The sequence below is a fragment of the Colobus angolensis genome, unplaced genomic scaffold, assembly GCF_000951035.1.
Source record: "Colobus angolensis palliatus isolate OR3802 unplaced genomic scaffold, Cang.pa_1.0 Scaffold5, whole genome shotgun sequence".
Lineage (NCBI taxonomy): Eukaryota > Metazoa > Chordata > Mammalia > Primates > Cercopithecidae > Colobus > Colobus angolensis.
In genome coordinates, this window is record NW_012118487.1 from 34,612,898 (window position 1) to 34,624,154 (window position 11,257).

An 11,257-nucleotide genomic window follows, 5' to 3' on the forward strand; every position below is an offset into this window, starting at 1 on the left:
TTATGCTGTATACGGAAGAGGGCTTTGTGCAGTACTGATGTTACAGTCCCAGGTTTTCCTTAGCCCCTGCCTCTGAAGCAACACAATGCAAAAGCCTGCCCTGGGACAGTAACAAATTGACCCAAACAGGTCTTATCTTGGGAAAAATGAATGCTAAATGGATATAAAAAAGCATTGGTCACTTAAGCTGCATCTGTATCCTAAGTGTCACTGAGAGCTGCTGTGACAGTTCTCTGAGATTCCTGGTGTGCACTGCAGTCTTGATCAACCAAACCTGGGAATGACCACCACCAAGGAAAGGAGACACATTCTACTGCCTCTGGTTCCTTTGCCTTTTCAGTACAAATATCTCAAATTTCAGATAACCTTCTGATGCCCCTTCCTTGACATTCTGAAAAGTATGACTTATAGTAGCAGCTTATTTATTTAGAGTTGGAGTTTCACTCTTTTGCCCAGCCTGGAGTGAAGTGGCATGATCTTGGCTCACTGCAACCTCCAACCCCCAGGTTCAAGCGATTCTCCTGCCTCAGCCTCCTGAGTAGCTGGGATTATAGGCGCCTGCCACCACGCTTGGCTGATTTTTGTATTTTTGGTAGAGATGGGGTTTTACCATGTTGGCCAGGCTGGTCTCGATCTCCTGACCTCAGGCGACCCACCCGTCTTGGCCTCCCAAAGTGCCAGGATTACAGGTGTGAGCCACCACGCCTGGCAGAAGGAGCTTATAAAGGAAATAGGAAAACAAAGTCAAGTCACTTGGAAGAGACTGAGGAAAAAGTCTACAATGTAGGAAAACAAGTTGGAGAATGCAAAACCAAGAGAGGAGAAAATTTTAAGAGAAAAACTTTAGACAAATTAAATGAGTTCCACTCTGCAACTTGGCCAGGGAGGTTTTGTTGTTGTTTGTGTTGTTTTTTTGAGATAGGGTTTCACTCTGTCACCCAGGCTGGAGCACAGTGGCACAATCATGGTTCACTGCAATCTGGAACTTCAGGGCTCAAGGGATTCTCCTGCCTTGCCCTCCCAAGTAGTTGGGGCTACAGATGTGCATAACTATGCCTGGCTAATTTTTTTTCTTTAATTTTCCATAGAGATGGTGTCTCCCTATGTTGCCTAGGCTGGTCTAGAACTCCTGGATTCAAGCAATCCTCCTGCCTTAGTCTGCCAAAGTATTGGGATTACAGGTGTGAGCCATGCCTAGCCAACAGGAAGTTTTTATAGACAGAAAAGGGAAGTGAGTTACAGAAATAGCTTGACTGATTACAGCTCCTTGTTTGAATTATTTGGCTATTCTTGGCAGCCTGCGGGCTGAAGCTCAGCTACTTGTGATTGGCTGAGAATTGGGGGTTTGTTATACTCCATGCCTGGTTTTCAGTTTGTTTGTGTACCAAGTTAGGTTGCAGTTCCTTACATTTCCTTACGTAGGGACTCAAAGTATGGAGACAGCCTTGAGCCAATGGCCTCCTGCTTATTTAACAATTTTAAGGAATAGTCAACATTATCAACCTGTCAGTCACAACACAGCTTCTGAGTTAGAAATGGCAATGCAATCATGTCATTTGTGTAGGGTATCATTCTCAATGGGATGACATCAAAACGGATTCCTGGGAGACAAAAACATCTTAGGTGGTTTGTGCTCCAGTGGTTTGTGGCTCTCGGTGCATAAACAGATGTACAATATTATCTCTGGCATTAAAATTTCATGGGACTGGGGATGGCATTGTGAACAGGGAAAAAACATCTGAAAAGGTTCTTTATGGGGATGGTAATGAGAAAAAAGGTTGAGAAAGACTGGTGTCTAGTGAGTATATAATTTATCATCTGAGCTGAGACACTTCTGAGAACGGAAGGGAATGCCATTCCTATTTACGCTAGGACACAGGCATAAAGAGGATTGTCCCCATCAACTATGCGACAACTTGAAACTTCCATTATACTTTATTAACCCTTCTCCGTGGCTCTTTAATTTTCCCTGTTTTATAGTTATTGTTCTAATCTTTCCATCTGGAATATAAACTCCTTAAGAATAGGCACAGTAACATACTCTTTATAATTGTGCCTCATCACTAATTTCTTCTTGAGAAATTCTGTGGTCTCGCCATATCAGACTATTTGTTATTCCCTGAACAACTCCTGCTCTGGTGCCCTCTTTTAGCACAAGCCTGGGGGGGGGTCTGAATTCCAGGGTGTGACTCCAGGTGCCTGTGAGCGTCTACACTCACTCAGCAAGTATCCCTATGGCCAAGAGAGTGTAACATTAAGTAGCAAATAAAAAACACTGTGACTGGTGGAGACACCACAGAAGAAAGGAAAATGTTTTTTTCATACTTCTTGAACAAGAGGCCTTGCATTTTCATTTTGCACCAGGCTCTATAAATTATGTAGCTAGCTCTATATGTATTCACTTATTTGTCTCATCCCAGTAAAATAAAAGTCCGTGAGAAGAGGAGCTTTTTTTGTTTACTGCTATTCCCTAGTGAGACTAGCATAGTACCTGAACATTCTATACTCAGTAAATATTTGCTAATGAATAAAGCAGTTTATGGTATTGCAAGTATCTGGTCTGTTTCTCCAAGCAGGCTGTAAGCTCTGCGAGGGTACAGGCTTCAGTATTCATCCTGGTATCCCATCCACCTAGCCAAAAGGCTGGTGGACCAAAGGTGCTTAGACGTTTGTTTGATCAGTGACTTTAACAGTGAAAAACAGACAGAAGGGTGAGAACATCCGATGTCCACTTGCCCTTCCAGTCTCCTTAGGCAAAACTGAACTTGTTCTCTCCTCTGGAAAGGGATGCATCTGGCTTCATGTGAAATGTGCTCCTGGAGGACAATCTCAGATATGCTGAACTAAAACATGGGGCAAGTGGCTTATGGAGGGACCCACCCTCTCTGATTCTGAAAACCTCCAAGGAGCCCATGATGGTGGCCTGCTTGGGTAAAAGAAAAAACGAATGAAGAATGGCAGTAGAATTCAATAATATTAATATTTACAGTTCATCGTCAGCAGTGTCACTTTTGATCTGTTTTTTAAAGAGACAGTCTGTTACTATGTTGCCCAGGCTGGTCTTAAACTTCTGGGCTCAAGTGATTCTCCCACCTCAGCCTCCCAAGTAGCTGCGACTCCAGGCTCTGCCGCCATACCTAGCTCCATGTCAGGTATTTCTAATTTCTGTTGTTTCATCTCTCCTTCCAAGACTGACTTATGTAACCTCTTTCAGAGTTTCCATCTATGCTGGATTTTTTTTAACCCTCAAGAAAACAAAACAAATTTTTATTGTGTTCCGTCATTGTTCACAATCATGCCTGTAATCCCAGCACTTTGGGAAGCCAAGGCGGGGGATTGCTTGAGCTCAGGAGTTCAGACCATCCTGGGCAAAGTGGTGACCGTATCTCTACAAAAATTTTAAAAATTAGCCAGGCGTGTTGGTGAGTGCCTGTAGTCCCAGCTACTTGGGAGGCTGAGGTGGAAGGACTGCTTGAGCCAGGGAGGTCGAGGCTGCAGGAAGCCATGATCACACACACTCTAGCCTGGGCAACAGAGCCAGACACTGTCTAAAAAAAAAAAAAAAGTAGTCAGGCTTTTCTATATCTATAACTTTCTAAATGTACATGTTCTACATATGCATCAGGATTTTCCAAATTCCTACTTAAGATACATCCTAAATACTAATGGATTATTAATGTCATAGCCAGCAAAAATTTTCTTCAGCTTTTCCTCACTAGTATAAATAGTCTGGTTGCAGTATTGCTATCTTCTACAGATTCCAGGACGTTCTTCAGTTTCCCTTCAGGTAGAGAATATATTAAATATTCACTTTGCAAATGGAGAAATATTAAATAAATAAATATTCACTCTGCAAATGGAGAAAACAAGCTTTATTATAATGATTTGAGATTTTGTGCATGGTAAAGAGATACACATGAATCTTGTTTCTCCTATGTTTCAAGACAGAATTAATTGAAAGTTTCATTGTAGACTAAAGCATCCAAAATACTGTGGTACGTATGTAGCTACGAACATACAAACACTTTGATGCACAGCGTTCATTCTTTTCTTTAAATAGGCAGTCAACATTTGGATTCATAAAAGAACAAATGATGAGAATATATCAGTATCAATGTTAGAGAGTGCAAGACTTAGTGTTCTATACACAAAACATATGAAATAGACCTATAAAGATGGAATGTACAAAATCTAAAAAGAAAAAGCAAAAAAAAAAAACCCTTCATATTCATACATAGGCTTGAAAGTCTATAGAATTGAGAATGACATAAAGAATTCTGTTACAAGAATACACTCCATTGATGACAGAACATTCCCATGTCATAAAGCAAAAGCATTGAGTTTAAGGCTGTGTTGCTTTCAAAAGTTAATGGAAGTGCTGTACATTCATTGGAACAACATAGCCAATTTATTAATCTATTCTAGAATATTAATAGCTTTCATACATTCTCCACGAACAGACCACACAACCACTGCCACACAATTCATCTTTAGAAAGTTTTTAAGATAGCATCATGATTTGTAGCTTACTGTCATTGAAAACAAAACAAATAATTCTTTATTTATACCAAACAAATCTTTGATGGGCACTTAGTTTCCTTTATGGCAATACTAGATTTCTAGTTATCAAAAATATTAAAGTAACTATAAAGTTTAAAACCCTGCAACATTTACAGAAACCAACAGTATTACCACTTTTGCTTTTAAGCTAAATTAGATAATGTTTGCATGAAATAGCTTTAATTTTATCCTACCTGGAGATGTCTTGTTTTTAAATTATTAAATTATCAAACTAAAGTTACTCCTCCCTTTTCAGAAGCTAGTGAATAGAGAGGATACTATAGAGTTTACAAAAAGATTTTTCCCATTTGAAGTAATCTGCAGATTACCTAATGTTTATTTACTACTTCCTCGAATTAACTAAGTAGGTATTACCAAAGCATTTCTGTTAACCCTTCAGTGCTAAGGATTCATAGATACTTGCAGTGTACTGCTATTCCAGTTAACTCCGTGTTAGGACATACCCTGTATATTTAGTAGTGGAAGCAAGTGTGTTCTAGCTGCATGGATCTGGAGTATTTATTTGCCGCAAATCTAGTCACAGTAAATTAAAATAAGGAAACTTAGGGACTTGTTTAGTTCTGGAGACTAAAGTTTGATCAAAATACTAAGTACCATTAAAAAAAATGGCAAACAGTCATAAAGGACTTGTAGTCATGTATTTCTGGATGGTCAAGTGACTCTCTGCCTCCCCATGTCCAGCAAGGGGGGGTGGGAGGTCTGTACTGGGAGGAAATACATTGTCACTGACCTTGAAATCCCAACTGGCAATATTTTGCCTTACGTGCCCAGGGGAAATTTGAATGAATAATTTTTCAGTGCTACTTATCATGAATGTATGACAGGTTCTATACACTTGACAAAGAGAAATCAAACAATAATGGTAGCCCAGAAAAAAGCCACTTATTTTAATATCCTTCTCAGTTTACCAGAAACCACTTTCCATAGAATGTGACAAAATTTCACTTAAATTTTGTCTACTTGTATCATATCAGCAGCACTTTCCCCCAAAAATATGCTTACCAAGAAATACAGTAAATGCACATATGTATCCAAGTGTGAAATGTTATCTGTACTTTAATATATATAATCACATATTTTTTGGAAAAAATATAGTGTTTCCTGGAGTGCCCATAGCATGTGTTTTAGCAACACATAGTGGAGCAGGTCTGATTCAAATTATTCTTTCATTCCAGTTTGTGCCAATATTGACATATAAAAAAATTAGCTTTGTATTCAGTCTACTATTAAGATATCCAGCCTGATAGGATATGATACGATGGCTAGTTAGATTGTAAGTTAATTTCTAAGTTCACAAATATAATTTAAATGTCGTGTAAAAAACCTCTTTAAATCAACTAGTTTTAAGATCAACAGCCTGGGACAGAAAGAATCTAAATAGAAAGCCATTTTTAACTTGTGAAAATAAACTAAAATTAATGTAACCAATTTAAAAACTTTATTTTAAACAATCTAGACAAGAGTCTAGCCTGTCTTTTGTGAAGAATGTTAGTACACGGCAAAAGGAAATTCCCACCCCAGAATGTCAGCTCTGAGGGGGCAGAGATTTTTACCTGTTTTGTCCATCACTGTATTTCCAGCGCCTAAAAGAGTACTTGGTACCTTGTAGGTACTCAGTAAATATGAACGTTTAAATTCAAAGATGTATCTCACTGATGTTAGGAAACAGTGTCTTCATTTAACATTCTAAAAAGTTATTGAATTTTATAGCTTTATCACAGACAGGCTCAAATATATTTTAAAACTCGACCTAACAAAAAAAAATATTAAACCTAAATGTAAATCTTCCTGGAAAAACCTTTTTTCAGAGGCTGATTTGGGGATAATAAATTTAATAGGCAATTTGAAGTAGCTAGATTTCCCTTCTAAATTTTAAGAAGTCCTATATAGAGAATGACTGAATTATAAATTAATAAGCAATAAACATCACATTCATATAATTATACATAGGGAAAACGTTTTCTTATAGTACAGTTCTAAGGTGCTTTCAGTGAAGAAGACCCCAAGTCACCATCAAAAATGTCAAACATGACATCCTATTTGGTAGAACTGAGTAGAAAATTAAACAGTGGAAATAGACCACAGCTTGTTTTACAGTACCAATGACAGATGCAAGATTGACTAAATTGTTCTTAACATTTCTCAAAATGCATTTATATTTAAATTAAATGTAACTCAAGTTCAACTTTTCTTTTGACCTGTTGGGTTTTTTCTTTTTTCTTTTTTTTTGAAAGCACAGAAGGCCATTTTCTGACTAAAAGTCAGCCACCACCATCATTCCTGGAAAAATGGCAAAAATTAAATCTGCTTTAGGGCTTGCTCCACTAGGACGGCTTTAAACTGCTTAGTAAAGGAATGTGCTGAAGAATGGCTGGACGAAGCTTCTGTCTTTCAGAGTGCTGCCTATTTCAATACACCAAAGATTCAGCTATATATATGTGTGTGTATATATATATATATATAATACATTCTATCTTACCCTAATCATGTATACATAGTCCCTTGACACCTCTACTATTCATTAAACAATGATAAATAACCATAACATGCCCTTATCTGTAATGCTTTCAAGATAACACAACTTTGGTAACACTTGCTTTCTAAGGGGAAATCATTTATCAATCACATGCCTTTGGTTGACACCATCAGTCCTCCAAAGGGCTACTTATGGCTCTCTGTCCTAGGATACTGGTGTCCTACTACATGTGCTGACATTTGCAGGAGGTAAAGCTTTCGCTTTCGTGAAGTGGAAGAGGAGAGACACATGTGAAAACATGGTACATAAAACATGACTAACTTTTTTTGATTACATTCCAGTGCAATGATCTGGAGTTAACAGGGCAGTTTGTTTCCCAAAAGGTAGCATTACTTTTGTAATATGCTTTTCAAAGCATTAGCAATTTCAGGTTTCCCTGAAGATGTACTTTGTTTTCTGATACAAGGTGAGCCAAAAAGAGGTGGTGAAAAGAACACACAAAAAAGGATCTTTGTCTAACCCAGAAAGGTTGAGAAATTTGCACTGATTCTTAAGTACTGAACTCCAGAGGCCTGCTAATCAGAGCTGGGATCATTTTGCAAGACAGCCTTTCTTTTTCTAAAGTAATTTATGTGTAGTTGCTGATAACCAAAAAAATGTCACAAGAGTAATACCTACTGTAAAAGTGAGGTTAGAAGATTCCCTGGGTCTTGTGACCTAGGTTAAATGAAGTATATAACTACAATAGATTTTGTTTTTGTTTTGCTTTTGGAAGTTCTGTGCAAAAGCTACCATTCACAGGATTAACAAATACCTTTACATATGCTAGTTTTTTTTTTAAGTGTCTGTTTGATTTGCAAAATTAGTTTAGCTACATAAATCCTGTCCCTTAAGCCATAGTTCACAGATGTAAAACTGCAGTTTATAGATTCAGTAGAAGTTTTTTTTTAACCCTAAACGTGAAATACAGAAATTGGATAAGCAGTTTTTAAGGAAATTGTTACATTCAGAAATAACCTTGGAAAGTTCACCAATGATTCCTTCTGGCATAAAAATCCTAGTCATAATCTGGTCCCATACTGAGAAATCCATTCCAGTTTATAGTGCAAGACCTTGGAAGCGGGTATCCAGCTGCCCACCATTACTGTAAGTATCGATAGACTTTGAAACAGTGATTTCCAGAGTCTGCAACCACAACATGACCATCTGAAGTTAGGGCCAGGCCTTGGGGGCCATAGAGTGGGTCAGCAGATGTGTTAATGTAGGACAAAAATGATCCACTCCCATCAAAAACCTGTAAACAAATAGGAAGTCAGAATGTTATAGGAGAAGTTATAGTAATATGCTGAACATGAGTTAGAAAACTCTTGATGCTAGTGTTTTTCTGTTTCTTGTTTCTTTTTTTCTTCTTTTTTTTTTGACAGGGTCTCACTCTGTCACCCAGGCTGGTGTGCAGTGGTGTGAAGACAGCTTACTATAACCTCTAATTCGTGGGTTCAAGTGATTCTCCTGATTCAGCCTCCCAAAGTGCTAAGATCAGCCTCCCAAAGTGCTAAGTGCTCCCATTATGCCCAGTATATATGCTTTTATATTTAAAACATTAGCATAAGCCAGGTGCAGTGGCTTACACCTGTAATGCCAGCACTTTGGTAGATGAAGTTGGGAGGATCCCTTGAGGCCAGGAGTTTAAGAACAGCCTGAGCAAAATAGCGAGACCCTGTTTAAAAAAAAAAAAAAAGCAGAGAAAAAAAGAAAACAAAACAAAAAAAGGACTTAAGTAATCATCTAGCCATCGATGGATATGTCTTTGTTTATGTCACTATCGTCTCTATAATCCTGCTCTCCACTTACCTTGCTTTCTCTCCTCTCCCCATCTACTTCCAGTTGGTGGAGTAGAATATGCCATTGGCTGCTAGCTTTCACTCGCATTCCTATAGTGGTCACAACAAATATTGGGTGGGAAGGGCCCTGGATGGTGCTTAAAAAATGAATGAACCTTATTGTTCATGTTAAATCTTCACTTATTCCCACTTCCAGTCTCACATCTCCTTCTCCCCCCACCCCACAATTATAAGGGGAAAAAAATCAGCAACTAGATGATGGAAGAATGTTCCTGAGTCATAACAGCAATGAGACAGTAGAAATTATTTTTTCCTTTTTAGAAAAGAGTGGGTTATAAGAAGTCAGTGGTTCCACATGTGAAGTCATCCCCTGGTATCCCAGGAGATTGATACCAAAATCTTCAGATTCTCAAGTCCTTTATATAAATGTCTAGTATTTGCACCTAACCTATGCACATCTCCCCATATATTTTAAATAATCTCTAGATTATTTCTAATACCTAGAGCAACGTAAATGCTATATAATGTAAATAATATGATGTATTTTTACAATTCGTATTATTTTTAATCACTGTATTTAACAAATTATTTTTCCTGAAATTTTTGATCTGTATTTGGTTGAATTCACAAATGTGGGATTTGTGGGTACAAGGGGATGATCATACATTTGGATGTGAAATCATTTTCTTTTGGTCTGTCGGTTTCTGCTTTGTTATTTTTGTTAAATTTTTATTTTGAAATAATTATAGATTCATAGGAAGTGGCAAAGATAGTAGAGAAAGGTCCTGGGTACTCTTCACTCAGTTTCCCCTCATGGTCACACCTTCTGTAATTATAGTACCACACAAAACCCCATACATTGACTTTGGGTTGCGTGTGTACAGTTTTACGTCATTTTATCATGTGTGTAGATTTACCACTACAACCAACATACAGAATTATCCCATCAACATAAAGATCTTCCTCTTGCTACATCTTTATGGTCATACTCACTCCCCTTTCCTCACATCTCTAATTCTTGCCAACCACTAATCTGTTTTCCTTCTCTATAATTTTGTTATTTTTTTGAGAATGTTACACAAATAGAATCATATAGTATGTAACCTTCTGAAAATGGCTTTTCTTCACTCAGCATCATGCCCTTGCAGTGCATCCGAGTTGTTGAGTGTATCATTAGTCTGTTCCGTTTTAATGCCAAGTCATATTCCATAGTATAGATACACCAGTTTGTTTAGTCATTAACCTATTGAAAGACATCTGGGTTATTTTCAGTTTTGGGCTATTACAAATAAACCTTCTGTGAACAACAATATGCAGGTTTTTGTGTGGATGTAAGTTTTCATTTCTCTGGGACAAACAACCAGGAGTATAATTTATGGGTTGTATGGTAAGTATATGTTTAGTTTTTAAAGAAACTGCCAAACAATTTTCCAGGCTGACTGTAGTTTTGCATTTCTACCAGCAATGCATGAGAGATCTAGTTTCTCTACATGCTCCCCAGTGTTTGGCATTATTAATATTTTTAATTTTAGCTATCCTTATAAGTGTGCAGTAATATCTCACCATGGTCTTAATTTGCACTTCCCTAATGTCTAGTGATATTGCACATCTTTTTATGTAAACATCCTCTTCGGTAAAATTTCTCTTAATGCCTTTTGCTCATTTTTCTTTTCTTCCTTTTTTTTTTTTTTTGAGACGAAATTTCATTCTTGTCAGCCAGGCTGGAGTGCAATGGCATGATCATGGCTCACTGCAACCTCTGCCTTCTGAGTTCAAGTGATTCTCCTGCCTCAGCCTCCCAAGTAGCTGGGATTACAGGCACACACCATCACACCCAGTTAATTTTTGTATTTTTAGTAGAGATGCAGTTTTGCCATGTTGGCCAGAAAATGGTCTCAAACTCCTGACCTCAGGTGATCCACCTGCCTTGGCATCCCAAATTGCTGGGATTACAGGTGTGAGCCACAGCACCTGGCCACCTTTTGCTCATTATTCTAATTGGATTGTTTGATTATTTTACTAATGAGTCTTGAGAATCTTTACATTCTAGGTATAATTCCTTTGTCAGAAATTCAGTTGGTAAATGTTTTCTCTCAGTCTGTTGCCTATCTTTTTATCCTGTTAAAGGGATCTTTCACAGAGCAAAAGCTTTTATTTTTTATGAAATCCAATTTGTTAATTGTTTTTCTTTTATGGATTATAGTTTGGGTATTATGTCTAAAAACTCTTCACGGAGCCCTAGTTCCCAAAGATTTTCTCTTAAATTATTCTAAAAGTTTATCTCCTCAAACATTATCTTCTAAAAATGTTATAGTTTTATCTTTTTTTTTTTTTGAGACGGAGTCTCGCTCTGTCGCCC

The 11,257-nt window shown here is 37.6% G+C and overlaps 1 protein-coding gene across 2 annotated transcripts in view; it reads right to left on the reverse strand.

The window, feature by feature from the left end:
• Positions 1-3,857: 3,857 nt before the first annotated feature.
• Positions 3,858-11,257, reverse strand: part of TRIM2 (tripartite motif containing 2) — a 189,122-nt gene continuing 181,722 nt past the window's right edge. For both annotated transcript variants that reach the window (XM_011959780.1, XM_011959779.1), the window contains exon 12: positions 3,858-8,351. In XM_011959780.1, the coding sequence (XP_011815170.1) occupies positions 8,199-8,351 (153 nt within the window). In that variant the 3' untranslated portion in view covers positions 3,858-8,198. The remainder of the gene's footprint in view (positions 8,352-11,257) is intronic.